The 21,807-nt window shown below is 40.1% G+C and overlaps 1 protein-coding gene across 11 annotated transcripts in view; it reads left to right on the top strand.

The window, feature by feature from the left end:
- Positions 1 to 15,088, top strand: part of NRDE2 (NRDE-2, necessary for RNA interference, domain containing) — a 71,834-nt gene extending 56,746 nt beyond the window's left edge. For 3 of the 11 annotated variants that reach the window (XM_005285386.5, XM_042858598.2, XM_065595589.1), the window contains 5 exons: positions 1,856 to 2,239; positions 3,793 to 4,721; positions 6,683 to 6,821; positions 13,290 to 13,361; positions 14,053 to 15,088. In XM_005285386.5, coding sequence (XP_005285443.3) covers positions 1,856 to 2,239; positions 3,793 to 4,721; positions 6,683 to 6,821; positions 13,290 to 13,361; positions 14,053 to 14,178 — 1,650 coding nt within the window. In that variant the 3' untranslated portion in view covers positions 14,179 to 15,088. The remainder of the gene's footprint in view (positions 1 to 1,855; positions 2,240 to 3,792; positions 4,722 to 6,682; positions 6,822 to 13,289; positions 13,362 to 14,052) is intronic. The other 8 variants (XR_010601131.1, XR_010601130.1, XR_010601129.1 and 5 more) reach the window with 8 other exon arrangements.
- Positions 15,089 to 21,807: the final 6,719 nt, after the last annotated feature.

Genomic DNA, 21,807 nt, shown 5'->3' with positions numbered 1-21,807 from the left:
TTGGACTTTATGGTTGAAAAGGAACTGGAGTGGTGGTGGGTCCACCCCTTCTTGTACCCTTATATAAGAGCATGAGAATGTGTAGGGTGCAAGCGTGGACCCATGGACTGATGACACAAATCTCTGATCAAGAGTGCATAGGCACATGCAAATCCTCACATGTAGCACCCATAGGGATGAAACACCTTGAAGAACTCCATTTACTGTACAGGTAAGTAATCTTTCTGTCTCTCCTCTCCTTTCCAGACCTCCCTAATTGCTGTAAGAAATGGGGAGGGTGTCCGTTACTCTGCCTCTCCCACAGCCTCTTTACCATTCTTCCAGTTGTGTTCTCATTCCTTGTGAATAGCTGAGTACCTGCCTCTGTCATGCATTGCTTTTTCAAGCAGCATGAAACTGATGTGATTTTGGCAATTTTACTGTTGCCCAAAGGGTTCTAAATAGACAGTGAACTTGGCTATTGCCTTGTTAATACCATTCTTCTGCTCCTTGGTGTGCAGGTATGCAGAAACAAAGCACTAAGCAATAGTGGCTGGGAGGCTCTTTGCCTGGAAGGAGTAGCAATCATAATACCATACATTTTTCTTTAAAGGGTGTAGCACTCACCTCCCTCGGTACTTGCCTCCTGGTACTAGTGACACTCCATGTCCGCAGTCCCCTTGGTCATGTGCATATGTTGAGGAGCGTAGAGCTGCTATCATTGCTAGTCAGCCCCTGTTCTCAAAGAGAGCTGCATGGAGCCTTGTGGCTGCCTTTGGAGTTGTACCAGGTGAGGGAAGGAGCTCAAGCTGTTTGTGCTCTCTGTTTCTCCCCTCCCACATCCCACTCCCACTTCCACATACATCCCACCTCATTGCTTGCCATTGCATTTCTACAGAGGAACAGACACATAGACAGTAACTCAATCACTTATGTTTCAGTAAAGTTCAAGTGTCGGACTGGTTCTGTGTTGTATTTGCATATCTGTCCTGTGGGCTCTTTTGTCTGACTTTGGACAAGTCATTTGACCTCTCTGTTCCTTGATTTTTTTTTGCTCATCTGTAAAATGGAAGTCTTGTGAGATTTAATCTTTATAAACGTTCTGAGATGCACTGTACAGTGGTTAATAAAACCTGCATTTAGAAAAAAAGACTTCCTTATTAAATGAGCAAACTGAAAGACCATTTTGCTGCCTGAAAGCTGACCACTTATAAAATAAGCATCTGACTTGAGAACATGGGGGAAAAAACAAACTAACAAAAAGTAAATAATCACCCGGAGTAGTTAGTTATTTTATATAAGATACTATATTCTTACACTTAGATTGCAAGCTCTTTGGGGCAGTGACAGTCTGTTTGTTCAATGACTAACACAATGGGGTCTTGGGCTCTATGCACTACTGGGATACATATAATCAATTATAATTTTATTATAGAACCAGAAGAAATAAGTAAAACTGAAACCCATGCAAATAGAGAGAGGAAAGTTAGATTTTTAGACAAAGAAAATATAGTTAGAATAAGTGATCAGACATTAGCATCAAGGTAAAGACAAGTAAAACAATATAAGGAATAATTTTTAAATTATTCCTTTTGGACCTCTGTATATAAGTTTCTTGAAGAGGTCATTGGAGATCCTGCAATCCTTTTAGTAATCCAGAACTATAGAAGTCTATTATCTGCAGATTGGGCCCACAGCCTTCTCTGGAAGGGGGCTATTACTCGTCTAATTTGCCTTGTTTTTCTTAATTCGAATCAAGTTCCATCACCATTTCATATTCATTTTTGAAAATATTTAACTCAGAAAGCTGCTTGATAAATTATAGACTTATTTGGTTGAATTTTAATTAAATTAACTATTTTATTCCTTTTTCTAGGTATTGTTTGATGATCTTGGGCCATCTTTAATCAGACTTTCTAGTCCAGATCTTCAGTTTCAGCTGCTATACTCATTTCTGCAATTTGTGGGAGTCCCATGTGGGTGTAGTCTCTTTCCTTCAAATCTCTATATCGCTATGGATGAGAACAATATTTTTGACACTGGGCAGTCTGAAAAGCCACTGACTTCTTTTGACTCACTGCTTTCTGGAGTCAATAGTATTGGCCATATGGACACAATGACCAGAGGGAGACAGCGCATGGGACACTGTAAGGAAGGAGAGGAGTTCATACAGAATGTCTTTCATTTAATATTGCCGTTGTTTTCAGGAAAGGAAAAGTCACACCTTTCTGTCTGTTGGCTACAATATGAAATCTCAAAGGTAATTAAGTATTTGTGCACTGTCTCTCAGTGTGGCTTATAGTTTTATTGTGTACATTTTTTATACCATTAAAATAAGCAACATTAAGATAAAGTGGAGGTTGAGCACTCAAACGTCAGGAAAAGCTATAGTTAAGGTGGTGTACTCAGCTTTAACTCTGTTCACTTATGCATATATATCACAATAGTCTATAATTACACAATAACATGTTATTCTTTGAAAAACAGTATAATTTTTCTACATTCTTAGATACATTACATTGTCTATTACTGTGTAATACTTTGTGTATGCTAGAGAGAGTCCATAAGCGATGGTTATACAAGATGCATAGTTAGTGAGGCAAGAGCTCCTATGAAATCTAATCTACCAAGGCATTTTGTATAATACTTAGCTGGGTGCCTGAATGATATGGTACCTGAGTACTTAACGAGGAAACTCGCTACTCACATTACATTGTTGAAAAAATAGTATAGTATCATTTGGAAAGTAGAATCTGATCATGTAATTCAGTTTTAATTCTACTAGCCATGATTGTGTCTGACTGTATAGAGTAGTGTTTTCTCAACCATTTCAGGTTGGTGACCCCTTATTCAAAGTAAAAAAAAATAATTTTTTTTTTTTTTACAATCCCCTTTAAATTTATTATAAGAATAAAAAATGTATCAATAAGAATGATGAACCTGTATATAATTGAAGTGGGCATTCACCCACGAAAATTATGCTCCAATACATCTGTTAGTCTTTAAGGTGCCACAGGACTCTTTGTTGCTTTATATAAATTGGGTATATTTTTGAGAGGTTGACAAATACTGGGACAGAGGAAAGAGTTTCTTTGCTTTAAATGGTAATAACATTTTCAGCACTTTACAAAGTCTTCCCAAATTGCCTGTCATGAAATACTAATATGGGTGGAATGCATGTGAAGGCAGCTTGATAGGGAGTGGTATTCACCTGCAGTAAACAGATCTGACACTTGGCAAAGGATTCAGTCTTTTTTAGGCCTACAAAGGGGTTTTTAGCCTCTGGTGTAGCTTCACCAGTGAAGGTACTACTGCAGATCCCTCGTTGTAGGTAGGATGCATTGGTATATCTTATCGCAGTTTCAAACCATAGTAAAGCACATTGGTAAGTAATGGATTTACACTCTCACTCTGAGTCTACGATAGAGGCTTGCAGCAGTGTAGCTGCACTGGTGGCTAAAAATCCTGGTGTGGAGAAGGCCTCAGTTTCTCTTTGCTGATTCTCTGTTCCATACAACCACTCCCTGCAGTATAAGTGACATATGACATGAGCTGGCTGGTGGCCCAGCACGGGGAGGGAAACAGATTAATTTTTTTGGCATGAGAGCGAAGCTAAGGTGGTGAGGGTATTTTTTTCCTCTCGTCCTCCCAGTGGTTGTGCCTATGGGGAATGCTGTTGACGCAGTAATCTTTAATGGGCTAGTGATGCTGAAGAATACAGAAATAGAACAATGAACCCAAATACAACTGTGGGTTGGGTTTTTTTTTTTTTTTCCCCCCCTCCGAATTTTATTCTGTCAATTTTACATGCAGGTTGTTCAGTGTCTCCAAGCAAAAAACAAGAAGAAACTGAAGTCACAGGGAAAGAAAAGCAAAAAACTAGCCAAGAATCTCCTTAAGGCATCTGAAAACCGAAACAACCTTTCCCTCTGGAAACTGTATGCTTACTTGGAATGGTTACTTGGCAACACTGAAGATGCTAGAAAAGTGTTTGATACAGCTCTTTGCTTGGCAGGCACTGAAGGAATGAGAAATATCCAACTCTGTAATCTAAGCCTGCTTTATGCTTCACTGGAAGTGGAGCTACTAGAGAGTTTGGAGGAAACTGTTATGTCACGTGCTTTACATATATTGACCAAACTGGCTGAAAGTGGGCCATATGTACCTTATACTGGGCAAGTGCTATCTGTGAATATCTTGAAAGCTCGGAAGGCATATGAGCATGCGTTGCAAGATTATTTAAATGAAAGTCCAGTCTCTAACTGGGATCAGGCCAGCAGTTCTAGCCAACTGGTTAGTTTAGTTGGTTGTTATGCACTTTTCCAGTATTTGACTGTTGGGATTGATGCTGCTGTATTAATATGTAGACGTATTTCTGAAAAGCTTAAAGGTTCTACTTCACAAAAGTTTGAAAGCATTGGAGAAAATCTTGGCATTCATAATTTCCCCACTGCTCTTGAAGCTGTCACACTCATGCACACAAATTTACTCAGGTACCATATGAAAGTTAGCATTTACCCTTTAAATCCACTGCGAGAGGCACTAACGGAGGCTTTGAAGCTGTATCCTAGCAACCAGTCTCTTTGGAGGTCATATATCCAGATCCAAAGCAAGTCTCACAATGCTAGCAAAGCACGAAGATTTTTTGATAGTGTCACAAGGTCTACTAAGTCCCTAGAGCCGTGGCTGTTTGCAATCCAAGCAGAGGAGATGAGAAAGAAGCTTGTCGAGAATGTTCAGAGGTAATAGAACTCCAGACAGTAATACTGTCCACTTCACTCTTCATCTGTAGCTATCAAATCACTTTACTAAGGAGAGTGGGTACTGTCATTATCTTCAAACCTCAGTTTCCTCATCTGTAAAAGTGGAGAGGGTATTTGTTCAAGATCTCTCAGTGAATCAGTGGCAGAATCATGAATAAAATGTAAATCTCCTGACTCTTGTCCCATATTCTTTCTGCTGGATCACACTGCCCTCAAACATTTCTCAAACCACACAAGTGACAGTCTTGTTCTTGAGCTGTCAGTATAATGAAGTCATAAATTGTAATAGTTTGTGATAAAATGTAAAGGAAGACAGCATGTTGCAATTTAGAACTTGCTGTTGGTTGCAGTCTGGATACTGTATGTTGACTATTGTAACGAGAAGTCTCTTTAAATCAGCAGATGACTAATTATCATAAATATCAGATTAATCTTTGCTCATTGGTGGAAATTTGAGAATAGCCCATGCCTTCTTCCTTCAGACATTAAAAGAGGACGGGGCAATTCTCAGGTCTTTGATAGTGAGCAAAAAATTGCCTAGTATGCTAGCTGGACTGTTTTAATAAATGAAAAGCCCACAATGCTCATTTTACAGCATCTGAACGCATTAAGTGATTTAATTTGTATCACTGCAGCGCAGAGAGAGATCAAGGAGACCTGGTGCTGTAATGGAGAAGAGATCAAAATATTACAAGCTTTTAAAAAATGGATGATTGCAGCTCTGTGCTGTTGGTGTTTGCCTTTGGTCAGATTACTTTCCCTGCAGTATTTCATTCTTTCCTGAATGAAGTCATCTTTAACCCAGACACCTTTGTGCAGATTGTATTATCCATTTGTATAAATTCCTATTACAGGACAAAGATACAAATGATTAATTATGCATAAAATATGTTGAATGCCCCAACTAATGAGGAATAAGAGGAATTCAATAAATAAAATCTCTGCTCTTTTTAAAGATTCTTTTTAGCCTCTACAAACTCTATTTGCTCTTTTAGGTTTGCTAAAGATGTATTTTGAGAAATTTCTAGAGAACAGAGAAGGAGCTAGCAAAATTGAAGGTCATTAACTTTTTTTTTTATAGGCTAGTTATAGTTTGTTTATGTGCTAAATGCACCCCCCAGCCTAGTTAGTTGAATGCAAACTTATTCTTAATTTAAGTTTTTGTTTTGGCCTTTTAATTCACCCCCCCCCCAGACTCCTTTGTGATTCGTTATGGAAACTTGCACCTACAAGTGATTGAGCCTGACTACAATATTCTTAAATGGTGTCAAAAATATTTAATCTCCGATCATTGATGTTTTTGTGCTGTTTTCAGCATTCTGTGTTAATTACACTATTTTTATTAGTTATTTAAACTATTGTTATTCATACTTCAGTATGTTTCTGAATGCAGAACAGAATGTGCAGAACACATTAGACAATTTAAATATGTTGCATAATCTTGAGAGCATATGTTGATTTTTTTTTAAGTGTTACAATTGTTGATGTTGCTAAAAGCTTTGTTTTATTTACTTCTAACATATAGGCTAAAATGTCTGAAGAATAGTAATATGTCATGCTGGGTAAAAACTAGAATCCATAGGTGCCCTCAGGTTACATTGAATTAGGATATTATAACCTAGAAAAAATGATAATTTTTCTCAACTCTGAGTTTAGAGTGATAATTACTTTGATATGCCAGACGTCCTTTCCACAAAGAAAAATAAATACCTCATTGTTTTTTTGTTGTTGATTTATATATTAAAATGCCAGTTGGACCAGCATATATTCCAATTCAGTTTAATCTGAGAGCGCTAAATGTTAACAGAGAAAGCAGCATGAAGTTCCTAATACATTTGTGCAATTTTCTGTGGAATGGAAGCAGTGAAATTACTCTCGCCTTCTTGTATAAGGACACAGTTGTTTACCTCATGTATATATTGTTTGCTTTTCTGTTTCAGAGTAGATGTTGGAGAAATACATTCAACAATTCCTGAAACTGGGTTAACAAATCGGATAAAAGCTTTATTTGAACACGCAATTCAGAGTGAAAATGGTGCCCATTGTCCATTGCTGTGGAGAATGTATTTGAACTTTCTGGTGAGATTAGAACAGTGTTTGGGGTTAATTTTATTATATTTACCATATTTGGAATTTCTGGTTAACAGTGGGCACTATATGGTATGGGTGGGTTGAAAGATGCTTACATTTATCATTTTGAAGTTTGGTGCACATGTTAGTCATATCAGTTCCTACAGAAGGGAATATTTGAGGAAATGCAGGGATTCTCAACCTTTTTCTTACTGAAGCTCACCCCAACATGCTATAAAAACTCCACTGCCCACCTGTGTCACAACTGTTTTTCTGCATGTAAAAGCTGGGGCCTGTAGCAAGCAGGGCAATTGCCCAGACCCCTGCAAAACTCAGTTGCTCAGGCTTTTATATGCAGAAAAACAGTTGTTTTCTGCAGCTTTGGTGTTTTTCAACTTCAGCCCCAGGCAGTGGGAAAGTGGGGCTCCGGGCTTCAGCTCCAGGCAGCGGGGCTCGGGACTCTGGCCCCTGTGGGGCAGTGGGTCTTGGCAGACCCCCTGAGATCTGTTTGCAGCCCCCCAGTTGAGAACTGCTGATTTAAATTGTGTTGGTTTAGTGAAGAGTTGTAATGTCCTTGCAACATAGTTTTAGCAAGTAAGAGATACTAAGTAGTATTACTGTTTGCTTATGGCAGTGGCCACAATGTGGTAGGCATTTTTCAGACATTCAGGAATGGACTGTCCCTGTTATGGAGCTTGCAGTTTAAAGATAGGTGGACAGAAGTTAAGGAAAGGGGAAGAACAAATAGGAAAATTATAGAAGTCAACTCTGTTTATTTTAGATAGCACAGCGGATAAGGATCTTTAAGGTCTTGAAGATTAAGCTGTAGCTGCTTTACTAGCTATATGCGATAATTATGGTTATGTCTCCATTAGATTTTGTTTTTGTTGGTAAAGTCAAAATGGAAATGTCTGCTGAGGTGGCCATTGTGGGCTGGGCACTTCTTTATAAAAAGTTTCATCCCGTTTTCTATTTTGAAAGTGATCTGATCTCTGAGCCCCTCTTGTATCATTTCTCTAAATCAGGGTATCTCAAACTGGGTTCCACGAGGGTATTCCAAGGGGTCTGCGAGTCATGTCCAGGGCCACCGGCCACGCTGGTCAATTCCTCCCCCTCCCTCCCAGTGCCTCCTGCACGCCAGAGAACAGCTGTTCAGCGGTGTGCAGGAGATGCTGGGAGGGAGCGGGAGGAGCGGAGATGGGGCGCGCTCATGGGAGGTGGCAGGAAGAGGGGCGGGGTGGAACAGGGACGGGAAGAGGTGGGGCAGGGATTGGGCCTTGGGGGAAAGGATGGATTGGGGGCAGGGCCTGGGGCTGAGCAGGGAGCTTGGGGGTCCGTGAAAAATTTAAAATCAAAATGAGGGTCCACAGTTGCTAAAGTTTGAGAACCGCTGCTCTAAATGTTCCATTCCCCAGCTTTTTGGATCAAGCTTTTCAGAAAAGGAAGATAAAGGGGGGCTTTTTTATTCTGAACTTAACCCATGGGTAAGCTGGACTGGTTTCCAGCTAAACATTTGTCAGTGCTCAATGAGGCCCTGGGCTTTGGCATGAGCTGGCACCTGGTCTGCCAGTGTCACATCCCCAACGCTAAACAAAAATTGGTTTGACATTTGTACCATGTGTGTCTGAATGATAAAAATGCTACCTATGATAAAATGTGATCCTTACACTTTCACTTGTGGAAGAGTTATTGGTGTCAGATGAGAATAAGACGCAATAATAATTCTTCACCTAACATTGATGGCACCAAAAAGCTTCTTGAGGGGTAAAACCAATTATTTAGTAATGTTCAGCTCTGCAGATATTACCACTTAAAAGTAAATGTTATGTCTGTCCAGTGTCACCAGAAAGTCCTGTAGATCTTATCAGATCTTGAGATTTGTTTAGTTCATTCAGTCTTAAGTATTTTCGACAAGGTCTTTCTCCATCTTTAACAGAATCAGTAATTCAGTTGGATTTTGAATCAGTATTCCCCTTCCCCTAAAATCCCATTTATTCTTTAAGAAAGAATTAGAGGCAGAATGATATTTTGAGAGCTGTTTGCAGAACAACAGCAGCTGTAAATTTTAGTGCTCAGTTGTGACAACTAAATGAAGTGTGTTGCTATCTAGCATTTGTAAATCTCACCGTGCAGTATAAAAGGTTTAGTGACCCAAAAGAACCCAATCGGTATCTACAAATAATATTTCATCTATGTGAAATAGAAATCCTACACTTCACCATGAAACCTGTTGATCTTAATAGAATCATTAATGTATTGAAACCAAGTGAAAATGTTAAATCACTTACAGTTGAAAAATCTCTTGCTCCTTGAAGACCCCAAGGAACTTTGTAAATTGTTGGTGTAGGAAGGCATTGTTTAGATCTAGATTTGCCACAGAGTTTCCTTTACATAAAGTTATTTTCAAACCTGGTCAATTCAAACTATCCCTTTGTAAGAAACTATTAAAATCTTTACATATAAATGATGACCAAATAATGAGACCAGCCAACTAATGCACTCAAAACTGTTTTAAAGCTCTGTGCTGCTGGTGTGTTCTGTACTTTCCCCATCAGATATCCAAGCTGGTATTTCTAGGAAGAGGATTTACCTTCCTTTACCTAGGTGCCGTCAGAGGTTCTGATGAGCAGCCCCCTCTTGGCCACTCATCAGACTGCTGTGAGGGGATTCAGCTGCTAGATCCTGTTTGTTCAGACTCCGGAGGCTTAAAACAGAGCCCAGGCATAGTGAACAGGGACAGTCTTACAGCCTCTGAGCATGCTCTCAGGGTGCAGATCTTCTGTCATCCCCACTGAGATCACACAGCCCACTGCCCCATCATTGGAACCGGTGCTTAGCTATCAATCTCCCCTTGTAGTTTGAACCTACCCTTTCCCAGAACGCCACTCAGAAGTGTGAGCCTTCTGGTTTACTACTTCCAGAGGGGCTCGTGGTAGATGTAACTGTTAAATGCACAGAATTCTAAAGCATTCTTTACTAAAGCACAAGATATACACAAAGTACAGATCATCTAGAAAACAACAAACAACCTGAAAATAATGCTCACTTTAGTTCATCCTTCCTTTGGGAGTTCTTGGGGACCCATCTGTGTTCAGATAGGCAGGGCTTCCCCTTCCTACTCAGGTTCCTGCAGGAACTTTTCATATCTTGTGCTGGTGGTGATTGTTGAAATTGCATTTACATAGACGTTCCAGTGTACGCAACTTAACCATTTAATAACTGAGGGAAAGGCATTGTGCAAGTCCATGAGGAAACCAGGCAGCCCTTGCTGATGGATGCAGCCTGCAAGTATATGATCTACATCTTCTTGGCCACAGTGCCAATGGGGGGAGTCATGAAGGCCCTACTTATAGTCACTAGAAGTATATCTTATCACTCAATCTGAAGCAATTAAGCTTTGTCCACAGATGGTGTGGCACTAGCTATGTTGGAAGCTTGTTCTTGCCACCTAGTATGCTGCTTGCAGGTGACATCGAGGTTCCTTAAAAGGAATTGTCCAAATTGGGTGCCTTGAGCTAAAATGGTAGATTGGTGGATCACTCTGTAAACAGTGATGGACCCAGATTCTGTAAGGTGACTTGTCAACTGATGTCAGAAGGGGCAGGACCGGCAGCCAGGCCAGGTTGGTTGGTCTCATGGTACCAGTTACATACATAGTTTAATTCAGCTGCATATCCACTAGTCCTATGTGAGAGGGGCTAAGCCACATTGGGTAGCAATATTCTTCTACAGAATAGCACAAGGAAAGCCCAGAACTTTTTAGTGATTTCGCATTGTCTCCCTTGTTTGAACCAGATAACTGGCTGATCAGGATGTTTCTTGTCTTTATTTGCAGTGAGGTCTTGGTAAGGTGTTCCTTGCATGTCCAGGTGTGGCCCAGTGTGACATCTAGATACACAGACATTAAGTCGTTGTCCAGTCTGAGTCCATTCAGGAAGATGTTGAGCTGTTCGTTGGCCTTATGTATGGTTTAGATGCAAACAGCTGGAAACGGTCTTTGACACTTACTTTGAGTCTCCATTTTTTTACAGTAGTGGGCCAATTTTCTCATATCTGCATGGAAGACTTTGTCTAGGTGACTGAAATCCTGGTCCTGCACTGCCAGACAGATGTTGTCTGCGTAGATAAAAGGCCTGGCTGTGGTGTAGGGAAGGTCATTTGTGAAGAGGCTGAAAAGTGTCAATGCTAGAACTGAGCCTGAGGTATACCATTGTTTTGGTGGTCTCTCAGCAGCAGTTCCACACCTCTGACAGCCCGTCATGGTAGGGCCAATAACATTTTGCACCTTAAGACTATATGGCAGATCGTGTTATATGCAGCAGCAAGGTCTAGGAATACTGCACCTGTCTTCTGCCTGGTCTGGAAGTCATTGATGTAGGCAGTGAGTGCCAGCACTTGACCACAGGTACTGTGGTTTGGTCTGAAACCTGCTTGATCTATACTCAGGATAAGGGGTGGGAGCAATTCTCTGAATGATAAGCCTTTCAGGTAATTTGTACACAAATCTTAACAAAGAGATCGGGTTGTGGTAATATGCTGCAACTCAATTGCCTTTCTCAGGTTTTGGCAAGACTGTTTATTACCTTTGGTCCTGTGCAAGATCTTAAGCTTTTTATTCTTCTAGATGACTCTTGCATCTAATTCTAGTTGTCTCTTCTTGATAGCAAAATGGTTACTCAGTGTTTGCTAGTTTTTCCCAGGTTCTTCAGGAATTCAGCTGAGATATTACCAAGCCCGTAGCTTCATGTGTTTTCAGTGTTCTGATCGCCCTTTCTGTTTCATCTGTGGCAAAAGGCTGAAGTCTTCAGTTTTAGGTATATGCTGTTTCTAGTGCCGTCATTATTTCTTCATCTCTCCTTCAAACTTTTTGTCCTTATCTGCCTTTGCAACATTTATCAGGTGGGTAGCAATGTTGTTTGGAGAGAGTGGGTGTTGGCACTATGCTGGAGGTTGCTGAGCAGCACCAAGTTTTCTGATTAATGCCCTGGCTTTGGCTGGATCTCAGGGTGTTTAGTTCTATGTTAACCTGCTCTCCTCTCTTCTAGAAATATTCAAGCTGTCTCAACATGTGTGGTGATGTCTGGATCACGACTTTCTTCATACTGATTGAGGAGTTCTCCATGCTCCTTATCTAGATAGAGAATGTAGACATGACATAACCTCTTGGAATTGACGTGATGAAAGCTTTATAAATGGCTCTTGTAAATAGCAGATAAGATTCTTCAGTAAAGATAATGTGCTATAAAACTGGGCCAATTCGCTCTTAATAGTTCCAGCAAGGTTTTTTGTTGGCGCTTACAGTAGGTGTGGATACTTGGTGAAAGTGGCTAAAGATCTCAAATCACTCAACTCCTGTCCTTTTAATCACTGTCTAGTCTCTGTCAGGTCACCTCAAATCCTTATCGGGTGACTTTGTCGCCAGGTGCCCTCTTCAGGCGCCCACCCAGAAGTGGTTTGTCAATCTGTTGTCAGTTACATTTATATTTGAATAGAGGATCATCCCGAGTTAATGAACCTTTATTGTCAGCCCTGTATCACTCCCCCGTGGGATTTTTGTCCATTATGGAGGCAAAAGTACAACAGAGGAAACATCTACCCCCAGATATTCAAAATGGAGTTTGTAGTCTGCTAAAGATAGAGAGCTCATAATCTCACACAGAATTTATAAATTGTATAGCTAGACCTGCCAAATTTATCACAGATGCAAAGTTAATTTTTGCAAACAAAAGGGTCTACATTTTCAAGAAGACCTCAACCCTTTCTCCTGCTGTGTGAGAGAAACTATGTGCACTATCATTCCTACACACATTTTTTGTGGGCTTATCGCTTTTGTAGGCAGGTGATAGAATTTGCCCATGTAACCCCTTTATAAAATGCAAATATTGTTGTGCATGTAAATATTATTACTTGCGTACAAATTGCAGTATACTAACATTGTATGGACAAATGGAGGGCACTTCTTAGCAAATTTAGAATTGAGGAAACTCTGGAAATGGAACAATTAGATATTCTATTTTTTTAAGGAAAGAGAAAAGTTAAGATGACAGAGTATTTAGAGATTAGCAGGAAAAGATAGTATAGCTCAGTTGCTAATGTACTTGCCTTGGAGCCCTGGTCTTCCATGCTAGGAGTTGCTTAATGCTAACATTTGACTGCGGTATTAGAGTAGTGCTGTCCTGCAAATGAAGTCAAACAGGTTCTTTCTGTCATTCTTTGATGTTTCTGTTTCACTCCGCCACTTAGGAGTTGGCCCTTCATAACTCACAACTCATAAAGGCATTGCTCATATCATAGTCCATTAATATAATATACCATATTACATATATGTCTATTATACAATCTGTTTGTAAAGGACTCCTCACCAGGGAAACTCTGTCTGAACTTTTGCGTGGTAGTTTCTCTGCTTCTAAGAAGACATAAAATATCACTTCAGCAGTCACAATTTATTTGAAATATGGATTTTTTCCCCCCTCACAGTTTTCTCTAGGAAATAAAGAAAGGAGCAAAGGACTGTTTTATAAAGCCCTTCAGAACTGTCCCTGGGCAAAGGTAAGTGTTTTGTTTTGTTTTAATTTAAGTTGGTCATCAAGGAATGAAGATTTTTATATTTAGAAATAAATTTGAAAAGTTTAGGATGTAATTAGCCATGATACATATGTGGAAAAAGAATGAAAACTGAGGGAACTCTTACTGTCAAAAGATACTAAAGATTGACTACAAATGAGAGGTGAATTTGCAGGGCAAACAATAAATAAATAAAGTGGCCAGTGGAGTTTTCAGTTTCATAAGTTGAGGAATCATATTGTATAAAGCATGGAGATGATCCCCCTCCCTGTGACCCTGGAGAGATGGTGTTTTGAGTTCCGTGTTTAATTCTGAGCACTTCAGTAGCAGAAATATGTAAAAGACAAATTAGAAGGAATTCAGAGAATAGCAGAAAATAAATAAATTGGCGAGCACCTATGACTCCCATTGAAATTAAAAGGAGCTTCAAGAACTTCAGCACATTTCAGATTTGGTTGCTGAATAAAAGAAATATAGTTTTAGAAACAGGAGAGACCTAGTCATTTATAGTCCATACCCCTGACTACAGGATTGCCACCCTATCTTGATTCTTTCCTCTATGTATGCTGAAATGCTGGTTGCATCTGCTAGTTGTATGTACTCCTTTCTGTCTAGTCCCTCTTTCTTGAACAGAAAGATGGCTGAGTAAATGTTTATTTTTAAATTGTATTCGTAGGTGCTGTATATGGATGCAATAGAGTATTTTCCAGATCAACTGCAAGAGACCCTAGATCTAATGACTGAAAAAGAATTGAGAGTAAGGGTACCTATAGAAGAACTGGAATTGCTACTGGAAGATTAAAAGAAGATGGTGAAAGAACAACAACATCAACAAAAAAGAAAAAGAAAAAACAAGCGAAAAAGGGAATGTTGATGTCCAAAAGTTTGTCTTCAACTATTATCTTTGACTGGGACTTCAATGGATTATGCACATGTTTTTCTTACTAAGAATAATTTGTTAAAAACTTTACTATTACTATGCCACAGTACTAGCTGTAAATATCCTAGAATTTGTTCCTCATCTTGTAGTGGGCTGCTTTACACATGTAAATACATCTGTTTTTCTGGAAAGTACAGCAAAATCCACAAAATGATACTTAACGATAATTAATTGGCTATTGGACCCCACCTACAACTCGTATGCTACAGTTTAATACAGCCATTCCCTTGAATTCAGTGGAATGTCAAGACATGCCTACTACAATTTGCTAGGCAGCACAGGAAGTAAACATCTGCCAAATGTACCCTTTACAATCTGCTGCTGTCAACAGGCTATATACATGCACACCAAGCAAGACAAATTTATAAATATCCACATATGTTCCAGTATCTTGCTCTCTGTACAAAACAAGAAGACAAGTAAAACTCTTGAAAAAATATCCAAACAGTTAGCTCAATTGATAAACTGTTAAATGCCAAAACTTGTTTGACAAGGTATCAGTTTTGTCTTTGCATGTGTAATGATATGACAATTCTAATGTAAATATTTATTAAAACATACTTAAATATTTTAATCTAGTGGAACTTGGATTTTTTATTTTTTAAATGTTAATTTTGGTGAGGAAAATGTATTCATCTTTATTTTTAATATCTAGATCTTTTCTAGCAGCAAGGTTTTGTTTTAAATATGCAAGCTATTATAATTAACTTCCCTGTACTCCCAACATACACTGGGTAATTGTCATGAGAGAAATAAATGGTAATTCTGTTTTGAGGTGCTCCTTCCTAAGGTGAATACTCAGGATATTAAACTGTTTATAGCAACTCTATACTTTACAGACTACTCGCCACTGATATAAGATGGAATATGTCAACTGTTTAACAGTACATTGCATGTTTTTTCCACTTCCCACCATAAACAAATGTGTAGTGTTACTATGTTCAGGTGAAAATAAATAGGGAATTTAGTTATATAGAAAGTGCTAAAATATGAACAAGACACTGGATTTGGCATCCTTGTTGTTAAGACTGGAAGTGATGAGGATCTGAGTTTTCATCTGTGAAAGAAACTACCTCCAACAGTAGAGCCCTTCAATATCATATGGGGTATTGGTTTTGTATTGACTCTGAAGGAAGAATGCGAGCTACTCAATCACTTATACTTATCTCTGCAGCAATAAGATATACCACGGAGGGCTCCTGTCCAGCCCAACCCTGGTCAGCTGATGAGATCTGTTAGCATTGCAGCACAGGCTGTTAAGTCCATTTTAATATGCATTGTAATTCATTTATCCATCTTGTGTACTTATTTTGAATATAGTAGGGCATTTGCAGATGTTTGACCATGTTCTTAAATTTTATAATACTTCTATAGCAGCTTTTACTGAAGATCTAAAATTGCTTTACATAGTAAATTTAGTCTCATATTATCACTCTGATTAAGTGTAAGTATGGCCACCTTTTTGTTTCAAAATTAATGGATTCAATGATATTTTTCTTTTTAAAAAACCCATTACTTCTAAAACCCCAGTTTCATGTGAGTCTGAGAGATGGCAGGAACACTCAAATTAGAGCTAGCAGCTTGTTACTGGGTGGTAGGTGAAGAAAAAGAGGTCAGACTTAACTTCTTTGTTTTTTTGATGGGTCAAAAATTGAATCACTCATTCTCTGTTCCCCTTTGAGATGTGGCCAATGGTAGGGGTGTAGAAGAGGATCTGGCATGCCTAGGCTCTGCCCACCCTTGGAGGTCTGTTTTTGCTTTGCTACATTGCTTTGCTTTTTCTCCCATGGGATGGGGAAGTCCATGGAGCTCCTGCTCTATATTATTCTTCACCTCTCTCCCTACATTGATCCTCTTGCTCACGCTTGTCCATTTTCTCTCCTCCTAGCTCACTTTACCGTGCCCCCTCCTCTCCCAGCACCAGAGCTAGAACGTTAGTGTGGTTTCATGGGTCTCATTTCTCATGCATAAGAGCAAGTCATTGACTCCACTCCACCCTCAGAGAAGTGTAAGCAGGTTGAGGGTGGTGGGTGCAGGCCCATTTCCCCAGACCCTTTTCTCCGCACCTGAAGAATAAGAGCAGCAGTAGTGGCTGGCTGGCCCCCAATTCCATGAACTTTCTGTACGATGCTATATGCAGATGTAATGCCATTCCTTATTCATACATGATATTTCCCCTGCTTATATATCTGAGTTAGCCCTCTTAACCCAGCTTCAACCTGGTAGTTCATGTTCAGTTGGTTAGGCACCATGACCCTAAATCTATTTCAGAGTCACTGCTTTCCACGATACAGTTCCCCATTCTGTAAGTGTGACCTACGTTCTGTGTCCCTTGTAGTTTGGCTGTATTAAAACACATGTTCAAGTGAGCCCATCTTATTATGTGATCCAGATTGCTTTGTAAAACTCCCCTGTCCTTCGTTACCATTTCACCAATTTTAGTGTTGTCTTTAGTAGCAATGGTTTTATATTTCCTTTGAGATTACTGATAAAGATATTGGATGGCATTGGGCCAAGAACAGATTCCTGCAGAATCCCACTTGAAATAGCCTCTTGGATGATGGTTTCCCATTTACAATTTACTTTTTGAGATTTGTCCATATGTAATCCATTTTATGGATTACGTTCCATTGGTATTCCATTGCTATTCTTTATATTGTTAATTTTTTAATCAGAATGTTGTGCAGTTCTAAGTCAACTACCTTACAGAAGTCTTAAGCATACCATGTTCAGAATTACTTTTTATTATTCAGCCTTGTAATTTCATCAAGAAAAATCAGCTTTGTGTCACACGACTTATTTTTCCATAAAACCATGCTAATTGTCATCAACTACACTACCATCCTTTAATTTGTTACCGATTACACCCCGTATCAATCTTTCCATGATTTTGCCTGGGATCAGTGTCAGCCTAGCCGGAGGAGAAAAGGTATGGGTCACAGAAATATTACATGTCTACTCAGTTTCTGGAAGTGTCCTTTTTCCATATCCCTGACCCTTTGAGTAAGGGGTTAGAGCATCTCTGAGACACCCAACAAGTTCTGCAGCAAAAACAGGAGAATTGGACTGTATATTCCTGACATTACTAAGGTTTTTTTTTTTTTAAGCAGATTTTTTATTTTTAAATCTTTCAGCTCATCTTTATCCATTTTTTATTTTTAAATCTTTCAGCTCCATCTTTATCCATCTTTATCCATGCAAGAGAGCGCACAAGCCCAATGTTTACCAATTCCTTTGAGGGACCTCTGTAAGACAAGTCACTCCTCAGGCATATAAAAGGAAAGTTTGGCATCACCCTTGTATTGGCCCCTGCTCCTTCGCCATGCAGAACCCATTGTTCTCATACCTCATTGTCTTGATCTGTATCAGTAAGCCAGGCCCTGCTCCTCCCCTTGTAGTACCAGAGGATGCCCTAGGCTTGCTGAAGAACTGGAGTAGCAGCAATGGAGTATTAAGCCAGATTCCTCATCTTCCCTCAGCCCATCAGCAGACAGGGAGCAGTGGTAATAGTAAGTCTGACAGGACGGAGACCCCAGCTGGAAAAACCAGGAGCAGGGTGAGGAAACCTTTGTCCCACCTCCCAGTCTGAAGAATGGGAGCAGCAGGCTGGACCCCTCATGCAGGTACTGACCCCAGCCCTATCGGGGAGGAACTTGGAGGTGGGGTAACCTGGTCTTGGTAACCTGCCCAAATTATGAGCCATTGAAAATCAGGAGCCTGGATAGATAACTGCAAGAAGTTCAAGAGCTGTAGGGAGCAGGAGGAAGTTTGAGGAGGACTGCTTAGGGGAAAAGACTGAAGGGAAATGATATCTGATTCTGTGACTGGTCATTTAGTTAATTTAGTAAGATTCATTGCAGTAGTCCAGTTTAAAATCCACCCCTCTCTATTGGGTATAAGCCTGAAGATACAGGATCAGATTCTCAGCTGGTGTGAATTGGTGTAGCTCTATTAGCAACACTGATTTACACCAGCTGAGAATCCAGCCTACTGTATGAAATTCATCCTGAGCCAAATTTTCACCTTCCTTCCATGGAATTGGATATACTGTCAAGTTAATTTTAGTCCCACAACACGACTGTACTTTCCTCTTCAAATAGGCCCTTTCACTGAGAAAAGTGCTTGTGAGCTAGAGCAGTGGTCTCCAAAGTGGGGTGCGCAAGAGGATCCTTGGGGGTGTGCGGCAGAAGCCTCCCCTCCACCCCCCCGGCAGTTTGGGCGGGAGTCCGAGTGGCGCTTTTTTTTTGCTTCAGCAGTTCGGGTGGGAGTTGGAGGTTTTTTGTTTTTTTTTTTACTTCAGCGCGGCAGGGATTCGTGCTCAAAATTTTTTTACTGATGGGGTGCGCGATCAAAAAAGTTTGGAGACCATTGAGCTAGAGCATGCAGTGCTTTCTTTTCAGTACCATAAATGTCCCACATTGCTTTGGATTTAAAATACGTAGCTCCACATCTGTGTGATGAACTGTGCCTGGAAGACATAATGGCAAACTGGAGCTTTAATGAACTGGAACTGACTGCTGGAGATTAAGCTGCCAACCATGTAGTGGGTAAATGGGAAAAACCTTTTCAGAACTACTATGTCACTGTTTCTATCGCATAGGGCTAAGGGAAAAAGATGTTTCCACAGTGTTTTCTTCTGTGTAGTCATTTTAGAAGTCCTCTGCCCTGTATCTCCTATTCCTAGGTAAGCGAAAAGGTACTTGGACCAGTGGTTCTTAGTAACAGTGAATGATCATTTTTCTCTCATTACTAAGAAGGGAACCTAGCAGAACTTTCCTGGATGAAGTTTGCTTTGCCATCTGTGATTCTGGACTGTGTGGATTTCATATCAAGGTCTCATCAACACTGATTGTTTGCATGGAAAGTCTTTTTTTTTTTTTCTTCTTACCAAAATATCTGTTTCTCTAAATCTTTGCCTGAGACCAGATGAACCCAAACCAGTTATATTCTATAGAGTGGGAATTCAGAGGCTGGGCTTTGAACTTTCAGCTAACAAGATCTGGGAGGCAGTGTATCCTAAGAGATAGTGCACTGGACTGGGAATCAGGAGCACACAGTTCAATTATTAGCTCTGCTGCTGGTTTTCTGTGACCTAGGGGAAGTGACTTCCCTGACTGAGCCTCACAGGGATAATGATCCTGACCTTCTTTGTAAAGCACTTTGAGATCTATGGTGTTATTGCTGTATATTTTTGTTTGCTGTCTTTTGAATTTTAATCATATTCTATAGTACCTGGCCTGTAAATACAAAGATATCAGTCTCCAAGGCTGTCAGTATGACTGAGATTCTCCAATTATATATTTGGGGTAGTTAATTAGGAAATGGCAGTGACCAAGAAAGTCAAAGATAGTGTTTAATGAAAGCAAACCCCTCTTTTAGATGATTGCCTGCCATGGAAACTGTGACTGATGTGTACGAAGATGCCTCCTGCCATACAATGAGTATGTGACTTGTCACTTGAACAGTTGTAGGACATGTGGAGCTGTCTTTCTGGGCTATGACAACCTTACTGTAAATTGCAACCACTGTAAGTCATTTTGGGGGAGGAGGGAATTCCTGTCACTTACATATACATTGTACATTGCAGTGTTGTAAGTCGTTTTGGTCCCAGAATATGAGAGAGATAAGATGGGTGAGATAATATCTTTTATGGAACCAGTTTCTGTTGGTGAAAGAGACAAGCTTTCGAGCTACACAGAAGAAGAGCTCTGTGTAGCTCAAAAGCTTGTCTCTTTCACCAACAGAAACTGGTTCCATAAAAGATATTACCTCACACACCTTGTATCACATATATACTGTACAGTTAACTAGTCTGTGATCTCAGTGTGGTAATACAAATACATATGAGATCTGCTAAACTAGTGACCTGGTTGTTTTGGTTCTTCAATTGTGTAGTGGGGCTTTTCTTCCTTCCATGTGAAAAGACTCACTTTGCTGCTTCTTTAGTCCCCATTAGGACTTTTCCTGGCTATTCCTGCGATGGTACATGGTGATCCTTTTGGGTGTGTCATACGCAGTCCTCCTTTAGCCATACTTGTGGAAGCCATGCCTGCTTGGTGTGGCACTCTATCCTCCTCTAGTTGTGGCTAGGCCAGCTAGAGATTGAGCCTGCTACAGCCTCTGCTGACAGACATGTCTTGTAGCTCAGGAAGTAGAGGCTCCTCCATTAAGATCAGGCAATGCTCAGTTTGATCCCTGCTGCAGACGAATCACTGGGCGTGTTAGTGTTACACTTGGATTGTCGTTCCTTTTGTTGAACACCTGAAGTGGGAGAACTTCATTCCTGTGCAGGAGGAACCACCTTCTGCAGAAGCTATTTAAAAGTATCAGCTACATACAGTTTAAGTGTCATCAACTGGTTATGGGCTAATAGAGCTGTTTAATAACAGAAGAATATACGAAGATACTGGCAGTGCAGTGATTTATATAGGCAAATGGAACAATTATACTGCTATTTTCACAGTCAGTGGCACTGTCTAAATAGTTATACCACTCTCATCACTATGGTATCTGGGCACCAGCTATGCAGGTTGTGAGAGAGGAGACTAGTCCATGATGATTTTGTTCTTCAAAGCATCCAGTTATGCACTACACCACACTCTCTCCTTGTGGCTTTTCTCATATTTTTTTCAGTGACTCCAAAGTGTTGCCTGATGCACTTAGAGCTACTCTACAAGAGCAGAAATGGTCTGAGTCGTCCCAGTGGCCAACTAGATGTGGACAATGTGTATGACCCTGAATGTGAGGAAGATGGCACCTTTAAAACTACTCAGTGTGACACAGACTTGTGTTGGTGTGTGCACAGTGCTGGAGCCAGGGTCACAGATAAAACTGGAGATGATCCTAAATGCAGCCACCTGGTTCGGGTGCAGTGAGTAAATGGCAGATGAACCCTGCCCCAATATGAGCAGAGAATAGCTAGCTGGTGTCTGGGGAAGACTCCCATAACAATGGCATTTACTTTCTCCTCTTTATCAGCGCTGCAGACTATTGGTATAATCTATCTAGGTTTTTATGCCATGCTTATCACTATGATACAGCCGCCGAGTCATTACATACTGTAGGAGTTGTGACAGTAACTTTATATATGAGGCACTCATAATCTGGTGTTGAGCTTGACATAAATATTTGAAAAAGTAATGAGATTGACACCTCCCCAAATACAGGCATCATTCTTGGATCATAAGTTAGTATAAACACCAAGGAGGGAGAAATATCATTTAGGTGTGTATATATATATATCTTTGTGTGTGTATTTAGATTTGTACCCCATCTATTGATTATGCCATGCATTTACAAGATGATAGTCAGCAGGAGGTCTGGCATATTGAACCTAGTTTAAATTGGGTTATTTGCATTGCTAAAAAGTGGAGTAAGCACAATTTGCTCTCCCACCACTTGATGCTATGAGCAGAGAACATGGAAAGAGACCTGAATGAATTATTCAATGAATTCAGCCCCTTTTCCTGTTTGTGAATCATTGTGAATAAT

This window comes from Chrysemys picta, chromosome 4 (assembly GCF_011386835.1).
Source record: "Chrysemys picta bellii isolate R12L10 chromosome 4, ASM1138683v2, whole genome shotgun sequence".
In the NCBI taxonomy this organism is placed as follows: Eukaryota; Metazoa; Chordata; order Testudines; family Emydidae; genus Chrysemys; species Chrysemys picta.
The sequence above is the reverse complement of the archived record's forward strand: the minus strand, read 5'-3'. Positions and strand labels throughout refer to the sequence as shown.